The sequence below is a fragment of the Thamnophis elegans genome, chromosome 16, assembly GCF_009769535.1.
Source record: "Thamnophis elegans isolate rThaEle1 chromosome 16, rThaEle1.pri, whole genome shotgun sequence".
NCBI lineage: Eukaryota > Metazoa > Chordata > Lepidosauria > Squamata > Colubridae > Thamnophis > Thamnophis elegans.
This window is the reverse complement of record NC_045556.1, coordinates 7607340-7629667: the sequence shown is the minus strand read 5'-3', so window position 1 is coordinate 7629667 and position 22328 is coordinate 7607340. Positions and strand designations below refer to the sequence as shown.

The 22328-nt window shown below is 44.7% G+C and overlaps 3 protein-coding genes and 2 non-coding genes across 6 annotated transcripts in view; 4 read left to right on the top strand and 1 right to left on the bottom strand.

The window, feature by feature from the left end:
* The window catches only part of CPEB1 (cytoplasmic polyadenylation element binding protein 1), a 28154-nt gene extending 22763 nt beyond the window's left edge, over nucleotides 1-5391 (top strand). For both annotated transcript variants that reach the window (XM_032233693.1, XM_032233692.1), the window contains exons 8-11: nucleotides 270-468; nucleotides 1959-2053; nucleotides 3178-3258; nucleotides 4688-5391. In XM_032233693.1, coding sequence (XP_032089584.1) covers nucleotides 270-468; nucleotides 1959-2053; nucleotides 3178-3258; nucleotides 4688-4798 — 486 coding nt within the window. In that variant the 3' untranslated portion in view covers nucleotides 4799-5391. The remainder of the gene's footprint in view (nucleotides 1-269; nucleotides 469-1958; nucleotides 2054-3177; nucleotides 3259-4687) is intronic.
* A 5088-nt stretch (nucleotides 5392-10479) lies between these two features.
* Nucleotides 10480-17286, top strand: LOC116519604 (40S ribosomal protein S17). Its single transcript, XM_032233566.1, has 5 exons — nucleotides 10480-10566; nucleotides 12071-12222; nucleotides 12977-13082; nucleotides 16196-16261; nucleotides 17158-17286. Exons 1-5 carry the CDS (start codon nucleotides 10564-10566, stop codon nucleotides 17236-17238), a joined length of 408 nt encoding a protein of 135 aa, XP_032089457.1. The 5' UTR covers nucleotides 10480-10563; the 3' UTR covers nucleotides 17239-17286.
* LOC116519717 lies at nucleotides 12303-12435 on the top strand. The gene has a single exon (XR_004256668.1). It is a non-coding gene; the product is annotated as a small nucleolar RNA SNORA71 (small nucleolar RNA).
* LOC116519716 lies at nucleotides 14532-14666 on the top strand. Its single transcript, XR_004256667.1, has one exon. It is a non-coding gene; the product is annotated as a small nucleolar RNA SNORA71 (small nucleolar RNA).
* Nucleotides 17287-18653: 1367 nt separating the features above from the next.
* LOC116519427 (zinc finger protein 239-like) lies at nucleotides 18654-22314 on the bottom strand. Its single transcript, XM_032233288.1, has 3 exons — nucleotides 22231-22314; nucleotides 20856-20973; nucleotides 18654-19808 (listed from the first exon to the last, which is right to left on the bottom strand). The coding sequence occupies exons 2-3, from the start codon at nucleotides 20887-20889 to the stop codon at nucleotides 18853-18855; spliced, it is 990 nt and encodes a 329-aa protein (XP_032089179.1). The 5' UTR covers nucleotides 20890-20973; nucleotides 22231-22314; the 3' UTR covers nucleotides 18654-18852.
* Nucleotides 22315-22328: the final 14 nt, after the last annotated feature.

Here is a 22328-nt window from a genome sequence, read left to right as displayed (position 1 = left end):
CCAAGCCAGTGTCTGGAAACAAAAAGGCAGGTTTGGTGCCCAAAAGACTGGTCGTTTGAAGCCGAGCCTTAGGTGGCATTTGGAGAGGTCAAGTCAAGGAGACACAGTATCCGGGATTAGTTTTTGCCGTTCAAGTGATGCCGGAGTTATAGGGGAGATGCTGGCTGGGGAATTCTGGGAATTGAAGCTGCCTGGTGCTTGGGTTTAAAGGAACGGTGTGGGGGGTTATGTGTGGATGGCTTGAACAGTGCTAACCATTGTGCCTACAGGTGCAGGTGATCCCGTGGGTCTTGGCCGATAGCAACTTCGTGCGCAGCCCAACTCAGAGGCTGGACCCTGGGAAAACGGTCTTCGTGGGAGCTCTTCACGGGATGCTGAATGCAGAAGCCCTGGCAGGAATCCTGAATGACTTGTTTGGTGGGGTTGTCTATGCAGGTATTGACACCGACAAGCACAAGTATCCCATTGGTAAGTAAAGCCGGTCCTTGGCGGTTGGTGCCTTCGGTGGTGGCGGCATCAGGGGGCTTTGGGGAACCAGTGCCTTTCCCCATATAGGAACTCAAAGGAAGAAGAGACTTAACTACCTTGGTTTCACTGTTGGACTGTGGTCAGCACGAGTGGCAGAGAAGGTCTCACTAGTGGTCATTTTAATTGAACTGAGGCTTGATGGGTTTGCTAAGAGCCGTTGTGGCGCAGTGGTTAAAATGAGTATTGCAGGTTAATTCTGCTGATTGCCAGCAATTCAATCCCAAGTATTGCAATCTATCTCTGTTTCTGTCTGTCTGTCTGTCTGTCTATCTATCTATCTATCTATCTATCTATCTATCTATCTATCTATCTATCTATCTATCTATATCTGGTGTGGTTGTGCAGTGATTAGAATGTAGTATTGCAGGCTATTTCTGCTGGGGGCAAGAGGCTGACTCTGTAAATCAAGTGCTGTAAAGAGCTATAAAGCAGTATATAAGTGTTATTGCTATTTTCTAGTTGATCTTTGCCAATTCTTGACAATGAGGCAGAATGAAAAATGGGTTTTCCTCCCCTGGTAGGTGTTGCACTGGACATCTTGAATGTTATTAAAAATGGACAAAATCTGTTTTCAGTTCAGGTTGACTTGGCAATATTTTTACCTCTATGCATCTGTTGCCTTCCTGAATTAATCCTCGGTTATTAAGATCAAAATGTATTTCAACAGGAACAAAAAAAAGCCAGCTGAGAAGTGTGAAATTTTATTAATATTCAAGTTCCAAACTAAATCTTAATCGGAAAGGTGCAATAAGGACATTTCATGCAGAAATAAGCTACGGTTCAGTTCCTGAAACGGACATTTTTTTCATATTGTCTTCTTTCTAATTGGGGTCTAGACCAGGGGTCGGCAACCTTAAACACTCAAAGATCCACAAAGGTCCTAACCGGAAGCCCCCCATTCAATTCTGGAGCCGACTGGAAGTCCGGTTCCCCCACCGTAGAGTCTCCTCCTAGCGCGGCGTCCTTTTTCCTCTGCTGATCAGTAGTCCAGTTCCCCCACCATAGAGTCTCCTCCTAGCGCGGCGTCCTTTTTCCTCTGCTGATCAGCAGTCCAGTTCCCCCACCATAGAGTCTCCTCCTAGCGCGGCGTCCTTTTTCCTCTGCTGACCAGCAGTCCAGTTCCCCCACCATAGAGTCTCCTCCTAGCGCGGCGTCCTTTTTCCTCCACTTGTCCTAACCGAAAGCCCTATCAATTGTGGAGCCGATCAGCAACAGGGAGCCACAGCAGAGGGATGAAAGAGCCACATGCAGCTCCCGAGCCGCGGGTTGCTGCCCCCTGGTCTAGACAGATAACTGCTCAGAAACCACTCTTCCTTCTCTTGACCCAATAGGGCAGACCTTGTAGTAAGTCACGTGCATGCCGACTCATAAAGCTTTGTTGTTGATCTGCCTCTCAGTCTTATTGTACTGATGAACTGGCTTATTTACAGGATCTGGACGTGTCACCTTTAACAACCAGCGTAGCTATCTGAAAGCAGTCAGTGCTGCATTTGTGGAGATCAAAACAACAAAGTTTACAAAAAAGGTAACGGGCCTCCAAGTCATAAGCTTCGTAGTGTGGAGACACTGAAGCTTGTAGTATGGCAAGTCCATCTGTGAAGCCAGGGGTAGAGATCCTGGTTGGAGTAAAAGATTTATTGATTCCGTAGTTCTATAGCCACCCACCTCAAACACGAGACACTCAGGGGGGTTGAAACAAAACACTTAAAAACAGTTACAACCTAGAACAAAATTAATGCAAGACACATGGAGACAGTGTGTACTAAAACTGTCGGGCTTTGCATTCCCCAAGTACCAAGACTAACAGAGAGTCAGCAAAAAGAATACAAGACTGCAGGGAAGAGCAAGGAAGATGATTAGAGACTGGAAACTAAAACATATAACTTGCAGCAAGTGGGTAGGTCTAGTTTAATGAAAAGAAGGACATGGGGAGGCATGATAGCAGTCTTCCAATATCTCAGGGGTTGCCACAAAGAAGAGAGTGTTAAGCTATTCTCCAAAGATGTTGAGACTCTGGAAAGAGAGCAGAGAAGAGCAACAAAGAGGATTGGGGGACTGGAGGCTAAAACATATGAAGAACGGTTGCAGTAACTGGGTATGTCTAGTTTAATGAAAAGAAGGACCAGGGGAGACATGATAGCAGTGTTCCAATATCTCAGGGGCTGCCCCAAAGAAGAGGGAGTCAAGCTATTCTCCAAAGCCCCTGAGGGCAGGACAAGAAGCAATGGGTGGAAACTAATCAAGGAGAGAAGCAACTTAGAGCTAAGGAGAAATTTCCTGACAGTAAGAACAATTAATCAGTGGAACAACTTGCCTCCAGAAGTTGCGAATGTTCCAACACTGGAAGTTTTTAAGAAGATGTTCGATAAAGCAGGGGGTTGGACTAGAAGACCTCCAAGGTCCCTTCCAACTCTGTTATTTCATTCTATTCTAAAATTGTACATAATCTACTGTGAAGGTTTCATAAGGAGATCTGAGCGAGGGAACCATTTATGGTTTTACCCTTACTGCAGTTTTGCAGATCATTCCCCAAAGCAGCATTCACACATCCCTTTTTCTGTTCAATTAACCAACGGGCCCTGTCCCCTTTTCTCACGACGCTTCCATTCAAAAGGGTGAATTTTATTTTCTCTCTCTCTCTCTCTACAGGTTCAGATTGATCCGTATCTAGAAGATGCCATGTGTCAGATTTGCAGATCTCAGCCAGGTCCTTTCTTCTGCAGAGATCAGGTATATGCTCCTATCTCCATCCATGGTCTGAAAATCTGGTGAAAGATGTCCCTTTTTATTGTTTTGTTCTACTAGGGTGTATTGTAAGCAGGTCATACAGGGTGAAATCTTCCCGGTTTCGCCGAACCAGTAGGGACAATTGCCGTTGGTTCTGCAAACCGATAGTTTAAAAAAAGCTTCCAAGGATTGTGCAATCATTGGAAGGTTTTTGTTTTTGCTTTTTAAAGCATTTGTTTTTCTGCAGATTCTGGCAAATAGGAAGGAAGAAAATGCTTTAAAAAGCTAAAAAAAAACAACCTTCCGACAATCGCATGGATCAGCTTTGAGCCGTTTCGGGCAAATAGGCAGGAAAAAAATACTTTAAAAAAAAAAAAGTTCCGATAATCATATTCATACTAAAACATATGAAGAACGGTTGCAGGAACTGGGTTAATGAAAAGAAGGACTAGGGGAGACATGATAGAAGTCTTCCAATATCTCAGGGGTTGCCACAAAGAAGAGGGAGTCAAGCTATTCTCCAAAGCACCTGAGGGCAGGACAAGAAACAATGGGTGGAAGCTATTCAAGGAGAGAAGGAACTTAGAAATGAGAAATTTACTGACAGTGAGAACAATTAATCAGTGGAACAACTTCCCTCCAGAAGTTGTGAATGCCCCAACACTGGAAGACTTTAAGAAGATGTTGGATAGCCATTTGTCTGAAACGGTATAGGGTTTTCTGCCTAGGCAGGGGGTTGGACTAGAAGACCTCCAAGGTCCCTTCCGACTCTGCTATTGTATCACGCGGCTCACAGCTGATCGTTGGAACCTTTCTCCCCCCCCTTTTTTTTTAAAGCATTTGTTTCCTGCCTATTCGCCCAAACCGGCAGGAAAAAAAATGCTTTAAAAAGTGGGGGGGTGGGGGGGAACAAATGTTGGCCCCTGCCCACCCAGTCACATGACCCACCACCACCAAGCCACGCCCACAGAACCGGTTGGCAAAAAAAACGTGGTGTCCTATGAAAGAGTCTGACGTGTATCTGCTTTCAGCATAAAAAAAAAAAAGCAGGACCTTGATTGCAAGGATTCACCGACAAAACCGCGCCCGATTAAACCGCGTCGCTGACGTCATCAACAGGGCGACAACAGCGTGGAGACAGAAGCACGCTGTAAACCCTAAACCTAAAATTAACCCCTAATCCTAACCCCCCTAAACCTAAACCTAATCCTAACCCTTAACCTAAACCTAACCCTTACCTTAAGTTGAATCGGCTTGCTTTCAAAGCACTATTTAAAGCGCCCTTCTTTCTCCGCGCTGGCTGTTGTCGCCCTGTTGATGACGTCAGCGACGTGGTTTAGTCGGGCACGGTTTAGTCGAGCGCGGTTTTAACGGGTCACGGGTTGCAAGGTGGCTTCAGACCTTCTCATGATCTTCTTGGTCCCACCACTAGATGTGCTTCAAATACTTCTGTCGCTCTTGCTGGCACTGGAAACATTCCATGGAGATCCTGCACCACCACCGTCCACTGATGCGTAACCAGAAGAACCGCGACGCCAGCTAGAGCGGCGTCGGCGAGCTGCTCCTGTTTGCCGGGCGAAGCTCTTCCGTTGACTTAAAGAGAAGAAGCCCCACCGATCCTAGTTGGTGCCACACCCAGGCTGGGGGAGATGCCCGTCGGAAGGACTTAACGGGGGAATCTTGCCTTCACGTTTGCACTCGCTGGTTTTTTTCTGTTTCTGCACTAATGCACAGTGAAGTTTTTTTGTTTTTGTTTGGGGGGTGTGTGTGTTTGTGAGGGGGAGGGCCCCCTCGAAACAATTCTGCAGTTCCCAGACTTTGGTTCCTTGCCTGCTGAGGAGAAGCATCAAGGGACCATAGGTTGAGAAGGTATTGAACGCAGATGCCTTCAAATTTCTTATTTATCAAGGGCCATTTTTTACATTTCTTGCAATACTGATGGTAGAATGCATAATGATGCAGTTCTCATTGGCTCCACTTCGTTTGCAGTTGCCATATAGTGCCTTTTCATTCGTTTAACCTTTCCCCTCCCCTCCCTTCCCCTTCCCCTCCCTTCCCCTTTCCCCATCTGAACGGAATAAACTGGATGTTCAGCTGGTGTTTTTTACTGTAACAACAAGAAGACGTTGCTCTTCACTTGAAACCAAAATCATATTTCATATTTTACGCTCCAGGATTTTTACCAGTTCCTTTTTACACTCTTGAAATGGTTTTTAAGCCGTTTGAGACGAGATTTTTTTCTTTCCTGGCAGCTTTTAACATCCTTGCAACTTATTTCTGGGAGCTGTTAGTCTAAAAAAAAAAAAGAAAGAAAGAAAAGAAGAAAAAAAAATAACCAACAACAATAACTAATAATAATAATAATAATTCCCAGTTGTGAATAGCAGTATTTGCAACCCCGCGAAGGACAAGATATTTTGGATTTTGAAACTGGACCGGATAAATGGATCTTTGATCTGCTGTATATAGTTCGTTGCACTTTTTAAGTTGCACTTCAGGGGGAGCTTGACAAAAAGGTTTTTAATCACAAAAAGTCACAAGACTTCAATTTTCTTTTTTTTTTATGTCTTGAGCGGAGGTAAGGGCTGCGCTGGGTCGGGCCAGCAAAAGATTTTACGAGGAACCCTTTTCTCTTTTAGAGGGACGGCCCCCTCGGGCGCTGTGGGAGCAGCCCCACCCGATTGCGCTGGGAGTTGAAGTTTTGATTTTGTTTTATTTTGGGTTTTCTTCCCCCCCCCCACACCCCCTGTCTCTTGGAAAGCTGTGTGCCAAAGAACGAATGTTCTAAGTTCTCCCTTTTTCCTGCTGAGCTCATGTTGCATATTCCAGCTGCTCTTTGTGGGGTTGTTGTGAAGCAGTATGTGAAGTCTACCTCATTGTAGCATATGCGGGCAAGACTGCATTCTCCTACAGTTGTGTGGAGTAAGCTGTGCTGTAGTTCTTGGCACATAATAAAACACGTTGCAGCAGAACCTCCGGCTGGTGGTGTGTGTTTTTTCAGGGCTGGGGGTTGGAAGAAACTTTGGGGAATCTGAAGGCTGCCGTCTGTGTACAGATAATCCTCGATTTGCGACCGCAATCGAGCCCAAAATAACACCAACATTGTACCGCAAAGTAGGGCATGTAAAACCTTTGCCAGACCAATTCTCAAATACAGCTCGTTTGCCTGGGATCCACACTGTATATCGGACATTAACACAATTGACTTGAGTCCAGGGGTATTTCACGAGAAGAGCCCTCCACTCCTCTGCTCACAATAGAATCACTTAGGCCACCAGGCTCAAAATTTTGGGCTTGGAGAGCCTAGAACCAAGTGTCCTGCACAAAATTGTCTGCTACACCATCCTACCTGCCAATGACCTCTTCAGCTTCAACCTCAATAATACACAGGCAAACAATAGATACAAATTCAAGGTAAACCGCTCCAAATTCGATTGCAGAAAATACGACTTCAGCAACAGAGTGGTTAACGCCTGGAATGCCCTACCTGACTCTGTTGTTACAGCCTCAACCCCCCAAAACTTTAAACTGTCTACCGTGGACCTCACCCCATTCCTAAGGTGTCAGCCTCTGTTTTGCTGCTTGCTTTTTGGCTGCCATTGAAACGGGGAGGGGAGGCATGGTATTTGGGTGTGGGAAATAATCTGTACAGGAGGATTGTTAATTGGGAGATGTTCTCACCATATACTGCGCATGTGGCAAGGAGAGGAGTTTCCCGCCAAGGCCAACTGTCCGGCATACCAACCTGATGATGATTTTTGAAAATGTCTCCCACCTGACAGCTGTGGAGATATGGGATTGGACTATGGACTGGGGTTACCAAGGGGAGGGGATTGGGTCATGTATTGATATCTAATACTTATGCGCGCTTTTGCTCAGATTCAGCTTTGCTTAGCTTCTATTTACTTATAATCAGTAAAAGTACTCTTAATTCTGCAAAATGGAGTTGAGTGGTTTCTTTCTTGGTTATTAAGTGAAGCAGCCCTGACATAAGGTCTATAAAGGGGGCGTGCCTACCATCCCTGTCGTACTGCCCCCTTTATTTGTATTCATTTCCCTTGTTCGTGTCCATGTTTATAATTGCAATTCGCAATTTAATGGGTTTATATGCCGCCCAATCTCGGGGGACTCCGCGCGGCTTACAAATACGAAATGAAATAAAATAACACACGGGGAGAAAACAAACAATTTAAAAAACACAACATACATTCGGTTTAATTGGGGGTTGAATCTGATTCGAAAATCAGCAACCCCAGGCCTGTCGGAACAGCCAGGTTTTGGTAGCTTTTTGGTAGGCCACGAGGGTGGGAAGGGTCTGGATCTCTGCTGGTAGCTCGTTCCACAGAGCCGGAGCAGCTACAGAAAAGGCTCTCCCCTGAGTGGTCGCCAGTCGGCATTGTCCAGTCGACAGCACCCAGAGGAGGCCTAACCTGTGGGTTTTTATCGGACGTTGGGAGGTGTGTAGCAGGAGACGGTCTCTCAGATATCCAGGTCCAATGCCATATAGGGCTTTAAAGGTAATCACCAGCACTTTGTAGCGCGTCCGGAGACTAATGGGGAGCCAGTGCAGCTCGCAGAGGATAGGTGTAACATGGGTGTACCGAGGTACACCCGATATCACTCACGCGGCTGCATTCTGGACTAACTGCAGTCTCTGAACACAATCTGGCCATAAAACAAAACAAAAAATCTAAATTATAAGTAAATAATCTGCTCACCTGTTATTTCAGCATTCCAATTAGAGCGTTTAATGCACCTTTCAGATTTGAATGAACTAAATATAACCTTTGGTTTTTATTTTAGGTATCTTTGATTTGGGGGTAAATTAAATACAACTTGGCTTTATAGCTAAGCAGAGCACCGTACCCTGAGCATGAAAATGATCTGGTTGTTTAGACTTGGCTTGTGATAATAATTTGAAAGGACCCCCAGGGGAATATCTTTTATTTCTGTGGCATCAGTCTATATCTTTTTCTCAAACCAAATTGCTGCCCTCTTCGTGCTGTCCGATCAATACGTAACGCTCGGCCTTTGGTTAAGATCAAATGTCAAAAGCAGGGCAGTGTTTATTGTGTAGGAACAAGGAAAGACTAATGCATTCTGTTGTAATTGTGTTTTGCATTGTCATATCTTGGCTGCGGGGAAATCTAGTTAGATTTAAGACTTCAATAACTGCATAACTTTTGCAGCTTTGCAGAAATGCCAGTTTAAAAAAAAATGAGCTCTTCGTAGATTTCACATATTAAGCCCATTTTCGGCCTGCAAATTTATTTATTAATCAAATTTATATAGTTGCCCATCTGCCCCTCAAAAGGGACTCTGGATGGTGCACAACAATAAACAATACAGTGCAACAACTTACCTCCAGAAGTTGTGAATGCTCCAACATTGGAAGTCTTTAAGAAGATGTTGGATAGCCATTTGTCTGAAAAGGTATAAGGTTTCCTGCCTAGGCAGGGAGTTGGACTAGAAGACCTCCAAGGTCCCTTCCAACTCTGCTATTGTATTGTATTGATAAAACAGTCAATATAAAACCAGTAAAGACCTTTAAAAGTCACAGTGATTCCTTTTCTTTCCTGAGGTCAATGGGAAAATTGCCGAATAAATATTTTTGTAGATTTAAAACTCCTTATCTGTATCATTCTTCCATTCAAAGAAATGACAGTCACAGAGAAAACACATTAGAAATAATGCGGGACTGGAATCTCCAATGTTGATGGAGAATTTAAAAAAAATGGGTTGGAGAACTGAAACCAGACATAATTAAAAATACTAGAGTACATTTTCTTTAGTAACCCAACACAGTTGAATTTCTGGACTATTGTCACTTGAATATTCTATTTTTACTACTAATAATCCCGTTAGTGATTTATTGGGAGTCCCTTGGACTGCAAAGTGATCCAACCGGTCAGTCCTTGAGGAGATCAACCCTGACTGCACTTTGGAAGGCCAGATCCTGAAGAGGAAACTCAAATACTTTGGTCACCTAATGAGAAGGAAGGACTGATTGGAGAAGAGCCTCATGCTGGGAACGATTGAGAGAAAAAGAAGAAGGGGACGGCAGAGAAGGAGGTGGCTGGATGGAGTCACAGAAGCTATCATCTATCTATCATCTATCTATCATCTATCTATCTATCTATCTATCTATCTATCTATCTATCTATCTATCTATCTATCTATCTATCTTTTGAAACTCAAATACCTTGGCCACCTAATGAGAAGGAAGGACTCACTGGAGAAAAGCCTCATGCTGGGAAAGACTGAAGGCAAAAGAAGAAGGGGACGGCGGAGAAGGAGGTGGCTGGATGGGGTCACCAAAACAGTCAGCGTGAGCTTAAATGGACTTCAGAGGATGGTAGAAGATGGGAAGGCCTGGAGAAGCATTGTCCATGGGGTCGCGATGGGTTGGACACGACTTCACAACTAACAACAGCAATCCTGTTCGTTTTTCTTCTCTAAAACTATTCTTCATGAGAATATATCTTACATATATATATAGACGAAAGAAGATTCTAACTTACATATATATAGTTGATGATTTGTGTAGCTTCTCCACAAGTAAGTTTCTTCTCAGATCTTATGCATTTATGAGATGGCTTTGGAAATTTGGCATCATCTCAGCTAGTTCTACTCAGTAGATTGCTTAGGCTGTCAGCTTTTTTAAATGATGACTTTTTTAGTATTATGAAGCTCCTATGTTAAAATGTAGAAACAGCATTGCACTACTTCATTCTTTCTCCTCTTCCATCTCTCCCAAAAAAAATGAGAATATTGCTATATGATAAAATCTTTATCCAGAGCCCATAAAATGCTATTTCTTAACTGAAATTCTTCCACCAAGAGATTAGGGTGAACATGGTTGGGTTGTATGCCCACAGTGGCAATATTTGGTAAGGCCCTTTTATTTTACTTTATTGAATGGAATGGAATAGGAATAGAGTAGAATATTGAAAGAATAGAATAGAACAGAATAGAATAGAATTCTTTATTGGCCAAGTGTGATTGGACACAAGGAATTTGTCTTGGTGCATATTTCTCTTTCTTTGCAGGGACAACTCTCTGCCCCTTTCCTGAATGCCAGAAGCCCATTAGTGGTGCCTTTCTATAAAAAAAATAAAAATAAAATCAAAATAACAGCGAAAAGTTGATCCAAACCCATTGGACTCCGTGCCTGTGCAGCGGTCCTCCAGGCCGCTAGGGGCCGCCACGAGGAGCGCGATTCCGCCTCGCTCGCTTGCTCTTCCAGACCGACCTTTCTAGCTCCTTTCCCAAGATCCTTTGCTCCCTTTCCGACCGGCAGCTGCCAACATGGTGAGAGTGGCGACGAGGCAATCCGGGGCCATCCGTGGCGGCGGCGGCGCTGGGAGGGAAATGCGGGGCGGTCTCGGGGGCCTCCGGTAGGGGTGTCGGTGGGCCCGTCGGTAGAATCGATGCTAACGGCTGGCCTGGCCTCTTTTTTTTCCCGCCGCAGTAATGGCTGTGGGGATGGAGGCTGCGTGGGAACTGCTAGGCCGAGGGGGGCTCTGGAGGCCTACGGGGGCTTCAAGGAGCCAAATCTAGGACTGTGAGGGATGGGGGTCCTCCGCCTTTCCGTTTTGGGGGAGGAAAAGGCATCGTTTTGGGCCCGCCTGCCTCTCTCCCCCCCTTTGCTTCTTGAAAAGCTGCCTGGCAGACAGAGATCCAACATCCTTCCCTCCGAACCGATGCGTCTGCATGGGAGGGTGGTCAGCTAGCTCTGTGTCTTTTGGCGTGGGATGTTCACGCGCCGCGTGAAACGGTAAATTGGAATCAGAATTGAGCTGGAAGGGACCTTGAAGGTCATCTAGTCCAACCCTCTGTTCAAGCAGGAGACCCTATGCCGTTTCAAAGAGGTGGCTGTCTCGTCTCTCTCGTCTCCAGTGATCGATCAATCAGAATAGAGCTGGACGAGACCCTGGAGGTCTTCTAGTCCAGGGGTCTCCAACCTTGGCAGCTTGACAACTTGTGGACTTCAACTCCCAGAATTCCTCAGCCAGCATAGCTGTCTGAGGAATTCTGGGAATTGAAGTCCACAAGTTGCCAAGGTTTGAGACCCCTGTTCTAGTCCAGCCCGAGCAGGAGGTGCTATACCGTTTCAGACAAGCGGCTACCCAATCTCTTCTTTAAAAAACCTCCAGTGATGAAGCACCCACACCGTCTGAAGGCAAACTATTTTACTGGTTAATTAATACTCCTTTGATCGTCTTTGTGACTTAAACACGCCTGACTTTTCTAGCCTGGCTCGTCACTGTGTGTGAATGGTAATGCTAGGTTGCCTAACTCTGCTTATAGGACTTGCGGGGATAAAACCAGCAGAATTCTTAACAGTTTCTTTCTCAACTTCCCCTCCCCTACACTTTGGGGTCAGGTGTTGCATTCAGCCTTATAAATTGTAGTTTGTAGCCAAAAGCTATTCCATCCTATCATGATTTAGTGCAATGTGTTCATCAGGCACAGGTGGCGTTCAAAACCATAAAACGCTTTTAAAAATTTAAACCAATTGGTCCCTTTTTGAACAATACAGCCAAAGGACGAACAGAGGTAGATGCAAGCATTTAATATGGACTCAGCACATTAGAAAAATATTTCTAAAAATTACAGACTTTCTTTGGCCATAATCTTTATAATCCACAGAAGCAGAGTTTCTGAGGCTTTTCACTCCCAAGTACTTTTCAAGAGGGGGATGCAGTTTGGTTTGGTCCTCCCTGGTTTTCAAATTTCTAAGGGTTTTTTTGCAAAATTCTAAAGGCTTCATTCCTTGACGTGCTGATTTATTTGTGTCTTTGGCTCTCCCTAGGGGCGTGTCCGTACCAAGACGGTGAAAAAAGCGGCACGGGTGATCATTGAAAAATATTACACTCGCCTTGGAAATGACTTTCACACGAATAAGCGAGTGTGTGAGGAAATCGCCATCATCCCTAGCAAGAAACTGCGGAACAAAATCGCTGGGTACGCATTGTTGCGGATGGGACTCGGTGCAGAGTTTTCACACGCTGTCATTCTAAATCTGAATCCTGCTCACTAGCAGCACCTGCATCGAAAGTGATCTTGGTCTTATTTGTGGCCTGGTCATTGATAATGCAGGAAAAGCGTTCTTGAGAGCATTTCCCGTGTTTGGAGGATTCCTTTTTATTTCCTACCAAACCCTGAGCTTTTCAGACATTGCTGAAAACTGGGTGATTCGAACAGACGTTATAGCTTTGTCCCAGTTTGGCGTTTTTCTATATTTGAAATTTTGAAGGCTAAGCTTTGCTGAGTCGGTTCAGAGCTTACTGAGATTCCCCACAACACTCTCAAAATTATTTACTAAGACTGTTTTACTATTATTCTTCTCTTCTTTCCTAGTCCCTCTCCCTTTCCTGGTACCTATCTCCTCCCACTTGTGATTGTAACCATGTTGCTTGTATCTTTAAAATTTATATAGTTTTATCTGTTTCCTAGTATAATTTGATTGCTTATTAGTAACCTTTGACTATCACTAAGTGTTGCACCTTATGATTCTTGAGGAATGTATTATATTTTATTTTCCTTCATGTACACTGAGAGCCTATGCACCAAAGACAAATTCCTTGTGTGTCCAATCACACTTGGCCAATAAAGAATTCTATTCTGTTCTATTCTTGCTTGAATGCCTGATGGTTTTTACAAGGAGGGAAAAAAATCACAGTGAATTATACTAAAAAAAAAACGTTCTTCTCCACAGGTATGTTACCCATCTGATGAAACGCATTCAAAGGGGGCCAGTCAGAGGTATCTCTATCAAACTACAAGAAGAGGAAAGAGAAAGAAGGGATAACTATGTCCCAGAGGTAAGTTTTATATCTCAGATGAGTTTCATAGAGGTTTCATGTCTTAAATTTCTTGGGTGGCAAGAAGTCAATATGTAATCATCTTAGCAAAATGTAGTTGCTGGGTTATTTGTAATCTTATCTAATAAAACTTTTCTTCTGGTCAATCAATTGGTATTAAATCATTAATACGAATTAATAAAATCTATTGTGGATTTTTGAGGGGCGTGGTGGCTCAGTGGCTAAGATGCTGAGTTTGTCAGTCAGAAAGTCGGCAGTACAGCAGTTCGAATCCCTAGCACGTGTAACAGAGTGAGCTCCTGTGACTTGTCCCCGCTACTGCCAACCTAGCAGTTTGAAAGCACGTAAAAAATGCAAAATAGGAGCCACCTTTGGTGGGAAGGGAACAGCGTTCCGTGCACCTTCGGCATTGAGTCATGCCGGCCACGTGACCACGGAGAATGTCTTCGGACAGCGCTGGCTCTTCGGCTTTGAAACGGAGATGAGCACCGCCCCCTAGAGTTGGGAACAACTAGCATATATAACTCACATATATGTGAGGGGAAGCTTTACCTTATTGTGAATTTAGGAGTGGGATATTCAATTTAGGATCAGTCTGGGCTCAGACTCACTCAGCTGGCTTGAAGCAATTACACTTTTCTTGCCATCTGTAAGGTGAAGGTGTGAATTTAAAGCATCAGAAGAATGATATATGAACCAAATACACTTTAGGAACTTGTTCATGCCTGTGTGAATGGAGCCTAGCATTAGATAGTCCTTGACTTAATGACAGTTTGTTTAATGACCAAAGTTAACAGCAGTATTCAAAAAAGGGACTTATCACTGTTTTTCACACTTACGACCATTACACCGTTCCCGTGGCTACATGATGAAAATTCAACCGCTTGGCAACTGACTCCTTTTTATGACGGTCACAGTGTCCTGGGGTCGTGATCCCTTTTTGCGACCTTTTGACCAAGTCAACGGGAATTCACGTAACAACTGTGCTGCTCACTTAACTGCAATAATTCGCTGTAAAAACTTTGGCAAGTAAGGTGGTAAAAATGCAGTGGTGGGTTGCAGGCGGTACGCCCTGGTACGAGTGTACCGGTGCCTGCTGGGAGCAGCAGACACTGTTCCGCTACGGTGCTTCGGAGGGCCCACCCATCTGCCTGCATTCCTGATCTGTATTTGACCCAACCGGGCCATTTGCGCATGCACACGCTGGAGCGTCGCGGGCGGTGGTTCCGCAGGCATGCGCAACACGCTTGCGTGTGGTGGCCAGCCAGCCCCGTCGCAGCGTACTGGTTGCAACGGGATTCGGAACCCACCACGGTAAAAATGAGACAAAATTCACTTAACAAATGTCTCCCTTAGCAACAGAAATGTGGGGCTTCCTCTAATGCAGAGGTTGTGGGGGGGGGGGGGGGTTGTCCTGCATGTCTGTCTCCAGGAGGGAAGGTGAACTGGGCCTGCATTCGAAAGTGACGGAGGCCTTCCCCTGTGGCCTTTGTCATTGATAGTGCAGGCAGAGAATGCCTGAAAGCATTTCCCGTGTTTGTGGGGCCTCTTGCCGTCTCCTTCAAACCCTGAGCTTTTCAGACACGGTTTTGAGCCGCGGTGGCGCAGTGGTTAGCGTGCAGTAGTCCAGGCTACTGCTGGCTGTCTGCAATTTGGCATTTTCAAATCTCACCAGGCTCAAGGTTGATCCATCCTTCCAAGGTGGGTAAAATGAGGACCCAGATTGTTGGGAATGATAGGCTGACTCTGTAAACTGCTTAGAGAGGCCTGTAAAACACTTTAAAGTGGTATGTAAATCTTGAGTGTTAGTGCCATTTCATTTAACCCCATAGCACCTGATACTTCATACTTTGATTTTGGAAGCGTTAATCATAATTTTGATTGCATTTTTCCCTCATTAATGTAAGGGCATTCTTTCTGAACTATATTCTGTTGTGTTCCAAAACAATGCAGTTGTCTTTCTGTGTGGCTCTTGACAGAAAGATATGTAAAATATGAATCATATAGTCTTGATTTCTTTCTGTTCTGATGATTTACAAAGCCATAGGCTTGCTCTGGTAGGATCCTAGACTATTTAAAGCTGTAGTTGGTTAGCCCTATAGAAAATAGCTAAACCAGGTAAAATTTCTCAGGTTTTATTAAGATTAAAATTAGGATAATGAACAAAAATGACAGACAGTAAAACAAATAAATGTAATTTAAATCAATACATTATTTTAGAAGAATGTTAGGGGATATTTTCTGTTAAGATATTTTTGATTATTTATCTACCTGAATTCAGTGTTGTCCTGATACAATTTTAGGAAACGAAATGTAATTGAAGCTTCTATTTTTATCTGGTAGTTTGGTTCTTTCTTTTGCTGTTCCCGAGTGATTAAAAGTTGGAGGTCATTTTCTTCCTGTAATAGAATTTAAGTGGGAGGAGAAGAGCCATAATACTTTCCGTTTGTAATCTAGTGTGGCAAATATGGGCAGAAAATTACCTTTTGTGCAGCTTCCATGGGACGTATTTTGCATGTCCTCTGAGCCCCAAAATTTCAGTCAGTGGTGTAAAGGTTATTCTGTTAAGTTTCTAAATTTGGGGCTCCGGAATTAATACAAAAATATTTGCAGTTACTAGCTATAGGTACATTTTGTTCTTAAAGCTTCGCAGGTTAGAATATCTGAGAGGAAAGGATACCCCAAATGAATATACCACCTTATTGAGGATCTGTTTGTATTGGATGCCCAGTGCTTCGCTCTTTAACAGTAGTTTTTATGGAGAACAGATTTATTCTGATATATTGTGTGTCAGCCTTCCTCAGCATATTTTCCCTCTTCCAAAGGTTTTAGGATTAGGGGGCCTTATCATTCCTGTCATATCAGGACTGTTGATACCAAACTGATATTCCATTAGGGAAGGCAGTAAACATGCCAGAGTCGTGTTTGCATATAGTTTTGGCTTTTAACTCCTTTTCTTGCTCATATTTCTTGAAGCATCTTGCTGACAATCTCAAAGCTGCCTGTAGGGAGGGGATTTATGATACATGTATACATCACACCATTGCTGTATTTTGACTCATAATTCTTGGGCCTCTGTTAACCAAGTCAACCGTTGCCTCTTTCTTCTCCAGGTCTCTGCCCTGGATCAGGAGATTATTGAAGTGGACCCAGATACCAAGGAAATGTTGAAATTGCTGGTGAGTAGGGCATTGGCATGGCTGCCAGTAGAATTGCTTTTCTATAGTGGCTGGGTTTGTTTTTTTAAAAATTGGCTGTTGATGTGAGGGCCTGAAGATTAAGTGAAAATAAAATAGCCAGGAGAGTCAGTGTGGTGTGGTTGTTAGGAGCACCAGGCTATAAGCTGGGTGATTGTGAGTTCTAGTTCTACCTTGGCATGAAGCCAGCTGGATAACTTCAGGCCAGTCCCTCCCTCTTGCACACTTAGGAGGAAATGGCAAACCACTTCCAAAAACGTTGCCAATAAAGCTGCATGAACTTATCCAGGCAGTCACCAGTAGTCAAGACATGAAGATTCCCTCCCCAGAAAGTCACCCCACTTAGTAGTCATTCTACCAGTAGTCAGTCCATAGAGCCGAGGTGGCGCAGTGGTTAAGTGCAGCACTGCAGGCTACTTCAGCTGACTGCAGTTCTGCAGTTTGGCTGTTCAAATCTCACCGGCTCAGGGTTGACTCAGCCTTCCATCCTTCCGAGGTGGGTAAAATGAGGACCCGGATTGTTGTTGGGGGCAATACGCTGACTCTGTAAACTGCTTAGATATGGCTGTAAAGCGGTATATAAGTCTAACTGCTATTGCTATTCTGAATGGTTGGGGAGCATTATTAAGTAGTAGGGTGTTTAAAAGCCAGGCGGATATAGGGGATAAAGCAAACATAACTTCTTGGCAAATCGCTAGAATACTTGAAACACATGATGACTACAAAAGCTTTCATTTGTTTTTGCACACCAAGGAAATTGAGCCTCAAAAGATCACCCAGATGGTTTCGAGTAGACCATTTAGCCTGAATGAAAAGATCTTTTGCAGCTCTTGCCCAGGGGTCTACTTAAGTGTATCTTGCCTCTCTTCTATTCACAGGACTTTGGCAGCCTGTCCAACCTGCAGGTCACACAGCCCACCGTAGGGATGAACTTCAAAACCCCAAGAGGTGCCATCTAAGGCCATTTCCGTCTTGTCACTTTTACAATAAATATATAGAAACAACAGCTTCACTTGTATCATTTCAAATGCCTGTGTCTTCTAGGTAAGTTTCTGTACACCGACTCCTTGTACAATAGAATTAAGAACTTGGCTGCATTCCTGTATCAGCTAAGCAATATTTGTATTAACTTTGTTGATTAAGTCAACATGGATTAGATCTAGTGGAGCAGGGCCACAAGCAAGCAAATCCTATTCGTAGGGTTTTAGAATCTCTCTCTTCCCCCCCCCCCCCAAGACACTCAGCTGCTTTTTGCATGCTGGGGGATTCTGGGACTTTGAAGCCCACAAGTTTTAAAGTTGCCAGTTGGACGCCCCTGCTTTATCAAAATGCTTTGCAAAATAAAAGACCCACAGTGCCTATTGCATTCCCATGGCCTAAAACGATTATAAAATCGTAATTATAGGACTGTCTTTTTTTTTCTTGAGAAACACTCCTGTCAAGCAAAATGTTGTAGTATTAAAAGCACTCAAACTTAAAGATCTGTGGCAGAATTTTGCCCCAAATTCAAACTGACCGAATTCTCCTTTTTACCTTTTTTTTGAAGATGGTCCCCTTACTAATTTTCAGGCACTCTGCCTGTGCTCCATGATTTTCAGAGGTCTTGGAGAAGACTGCTGCATCCCCAACCACTCACAAATATGTGCCCTTGATCTCAAATTTCATCCCGACAAGTTGTCAAACATCTACCTATAGAAGATAGGGAGATTAAGACTATGTATTAATCAAGAGATTAATACATAGTCTTAGCAGAGATTAAAGTAACATCTCTCTGGTCCTATACTAGGACAGCACTTTCTTACTTGGCTTCCTCCAGATGTGCAGATTTTATTTTCCGGAATTCTCTGCAGTGGCCCTGCATCCTGGAAGTTTCCCATTAAGGCAAACAGTATCTCGTGCAACCAATCGTGACCCCTCTTCCCCCCACCCCCAGCCATTTACTCTCACCCCAGAGAGGAAGGCTGTGACATGGGGACGGCAGTTGAATTCTCCGGAGAGAGTAAGTTTCAGCCTGTATTTGAGGAACAATGGACAATACTAAAGATTTTATTTGCCACTTGCAGAACAACTCAGCACTAAAGTTGTGCCAAGTTTTAATCCAGTTTCAGCGTTTACAGAACGAAAGTAAGGGGAGGCACGAAACCAGGTTCTAAAACATCCGGACAAAGAAAAGGAAATAGGTTTCTTATCCTAGTTCCAGAACATTAATATGGTCGCCGTCCTCTTTTAATGACCCCATAATCTCTTGCAGGGTGGAGTGTGGGCAACTGAATGGAGCTGAGTATTTACTGGCCCAATGCCCTTCCTGTTGCCAATGCGGAGTTATATTCAACAGATCTATTCTCATTGTGCCCAGAGAGAGAATTATCTGCCTCTACCCAGGATCGAATTCACAGCCTCCTGATTGTGAGGCGAGCGCTCCACCCCTAGGCCACCGCACCACTTCTAACATTAATACGGTACACTAAAAATTAAAACTCGTTCCATACATTCAAAGCTTGGGGGAAGGGGGGTTGTGTCTTGAGAGAATTCCTCAATGAGATCTGCTCTCAGGCGCATCCAGACTTAAGTATTCACACGGCTGCTGCCCTGTGGGTCCGTTGGTGAGCATTGAGGTGTGTGCTCCTGGTGAAGCTCTTCCCACACTGCGAGCAGGTATAGGGTTTCTCCCCCGTGTGGGTCCTCTGATGGGAAGTGAGGCTGGAGCTGACCCGGAAGCTCTTCCCACACGCCATGCACTGGTAGGGTTTTTCCCCCGTGTGGATCCTCTGGTGGGTGTTGAGATCCGAACTCCGCCAGAAGCTCATCTCGCAATCCAGGCACTGGTAGGGCTTCTCCCCCGTGTGGATGCGCTGGTGGGAGGTGAGGCTTGTGCTCACCCGGAAGCTCTTCCCGCACTCCAGGCACTTGTAGGGTTTCTCCCCCGTGTGGATCCTCTGGTGGGAAATGAGACTGGTGCTCAAGCTGAAGCCGATGCCGCATTCCAAGCACTTGTAAGGTTTCTCCCCGCGATGCGTCCTCTGGTGGTAAGCCATGCTGGTGCTGGAAGCGTAGCTCTTGCCGCACTCTGAGCACTTGTAGGGTTTCTCTCCCGTGTGGCTCCGCTGGTGACTGGCGAGGCTGGTCATGGCACCAAAGCTTTTGCTGCACTGGGAGCATTTAAAGGGCTTCTCCTGCGCATGCATCCGCCGATGGGCGCTGAGGTGCATGCTCAAGCCGAAACTCCTCCCGCACTTCTCGCATTTGAAGGGCTGCTCCTTGACGTAGCTGGTGCAATGAGCTATGAGGTTGGAGTCCGAATGGAAACTTTTCTGGCGTTGAAGGAAGATTTTAGTTCCATGTCCTTTGTCGTTTTCTCCCAGACCGGCGAGCCGACCAGGGTGATCTTTGGCCAAAGAAGGAGATGCTTTATTCCTCATCGGGTTTAATTTAGTTTTCCTTCTCGGAGGCTCCCTTTCCTTATCTCCCCCCTTCTTTTCTGCATCCAAAACACACAATTCTTTATTCTCCGTCTCTGAACTGCCAACTTCTGCAATGAAAACAGGAGAAAACATACTTTGGAATTCGTCTTAATATTTGAGATTTCCACTGATTTATCTTTTTTATTTCAAAGATAAAGGGTCGTTGTTTTGTAATAATGCCACTATCAGAATAACTTTAGTTTTTAACCGATTAACAGAGTTGGAAGGGACCTTATAGGTCATCTGGCCCAACCCTCTGCTCAAGCAGGAGACCCTACACCTTTTTTTCTGACCAATCTCTTCTTGAAAGTCTCCAGTGACGGAGTTCCCACAAACTCCAAAGGCAACTTCTGTTCCATGGGTTGATTGTTCTCACTGTCAGAAAGTTCCTCCTTATTTCTAGGCTGAATCTCTCCTTGGTCAGTTTCCATCCATTATTCCTTGTCTGGCCATTAGAGAAATAGCTTGGCCCCCTCCTCTCTGTGGCAGAGCCCCTCCAATATTGGGAGACTGCCTGCAACCGTTCTTCATATGTTTTAGTCTCCAGTCCCCTAATCATCCTGGTTGCTCTTCTCTGCACTCTTTCTAGAGTCTCAACATCTTCTTTATAGTGTGGGAACCAAAACTGGGTGCAGCATTCTAGATGTGGCCTTGCTAAGGCTTTATAGAGGGGTATTAGTACCTCACTTGATCCTGATCGTATCCCCGTTAATGCAATTTAGGATTGCATTGGCCTGTCAAACTGTCTTATCTTTGAGTTTTTATGTTTTGGCAGGCAAATTTTACAGTATCTATTCTCTTTTTTTTTTTTACTTTTTAAATAAAAATAATGGAGCAGGAATTCTTCGTTGTGGGGCCATTCAGAAATGTCAGAAAAAGTGCTTCTTAAATCCCAATTTCTGAGATTTCAAGATAGCTCTTACTGTTGAACAATTAAATGAGCTGACATTCAATTATTCAATTTGACTGCAGAATTGCATTACTAGAAAAAACAAATGTTTTAAATAGCCATGCCATACAATCTTTTGGTAGACCAAAAGAAAGAAATATGAAGTCATGAAACAGAATATGCAAAGCATTCTGATTTTCAAACCTCAGAAAATGGGGAGACTTACCGAAAGGGCTCATAACCCCACAATTCTCTTCCATAACCGGACAGTTAAGAACTCTGCTCAAGATTCAGCAAAATTCACATCTCTGCAACGCAAGACGTCATCGAAGTGCCAAGTATCTCTAAAAAAGAAAAAGGAAGAGGCTCACTGACATGTATATACAAAATATGCATCCATAAAACTGGTTTCCCCCGTTGCAGTGTATGGCTGGGAAAGTTGGACCATAAGGAAGGCTGAGTGCCAAAGAATTGAGGCCTTTGAACTCTGGGGCTGGAGAAGACTCCTGCGAGTCTCTTGGACTGCAAGGCGATCCAACCGGCCAGTCCTAGAGGAGATCAACCCTGATTGCTCTTTAGAAGGCCAGATCCCGAAGAGGAAACTCAAATGCTTTGGCTACCTAATGAGAAGGAAAGACTCCCTGGAGAAGAGCCTCATGCAGGGAAAGACTGAGGGCAAAAGTAGAAGGGGACGACAGAGAATGAGGTGGCTGGATGGAGTCACCGAACAGTCGGTGTGAGCTTAAATGGACTCCAGAGCAGTGGTCTCCAACCTTGGCAACTTTAAGACTTGTGGATTTCAACTCCCAGAGTTCCTCAGCCAGCAAAGCTGGTGGGAGTTGAAATCCACAAGTCTTAAAGTTGCCAAGGTTGGAGACCACTGCTCCAGAGGATGGTAGAGGACAGGAAGGCCTGGAGGGACATTGTCCATGGGGTAGCTATGGGTCAGACACGACTTTGCAACTAGCAACAACATATGAAACAGCTTCAGGAGAAACATCAAGTTCTCTTCTGTATGATTTAAACCAGGGGTCACCAACCTTTCGGACCACTAAATTCGTAATTTTAAATCCCGCAGACCCCTAATATGCATTTTTAAAAAGATGAATATTATTTAGTGCAATATAAAAGAATGCAAATAATTTTTTATGCCGACCACCAAAATTTTCTCATGGTTCACGAACGAACCAGTTGGGGAACCCTGATTTAAACCACGGAGGAGGGAGCAAGCTTGGCCCCTTTAAGACCTGTGGACTTCAACTTCCAGCATTCCCCAGCGCAGCCATCCAGACAAGGGAATCCTGGGAATTGAAGTCTTAAAAGGGACCAAGGTTGGGCACGCCTGATTTAAACCTCCACGAACAGCATCCGTCAGAATTGCTATGCAAAGTGCAGACCGAAGGGAGCAAACTTTTCCGTCCACGTTTCAAGGCTTTGCGCAACCCCCCTCCCCCATGTATACCCCCCCCCCAGAAAAGCCCCTCTCCTCCACCCCTACAATTCCTGCAAGGGCTACAGCCTGGAGGGGTCTCCTCCACCTCCTGGGCCGCCTTCCCTGCAGCCCCAGGCCGCCCTTCTCCCCCAAAAGCATCCGGGCTCACCAGCAGCAGGTCCGACCCTGCAGAAGCGGCCGTGCATCTGCCTCCCTTATTCCACCCTCCACCCATGATCCTTCTGGGAGGAGCCTGTTTCCTAGAGA

Bases quoted from the DNA above. Each gene is read 5' to 3' on its own strand.
- LOC116519604 (XM_032233566.1), top strand. The intron at 12,223-12,976 runs GTACGCATTGTT...TCTTCTCCACAG, and splicing joins CTGCGGAACAAAATCGCTGG to GTATGTTACCCATCTGATGA. The intron at 13,083-16,195 runs GTAAGTTTTATA...TTTCTTCTCCAG, and splicing joins GGGATAACTATGTCCCAGAG to GTCTCTGCCCTGGATCAGGA.
- LOC116519427 (XM_032233288.1), bottom strand. From the start codon at position 20,889: ATGGAAGAGAATTGTGGGGTTATGAGCCCTTTCG. The intron at 19,809-20,855 runs GTAAGTCTCCCC...TTTTCATTGCAG, and splicing joins TGGGGTTATGAGCCCTTTCG to AAGTTGGCAGTTCAGAGACG.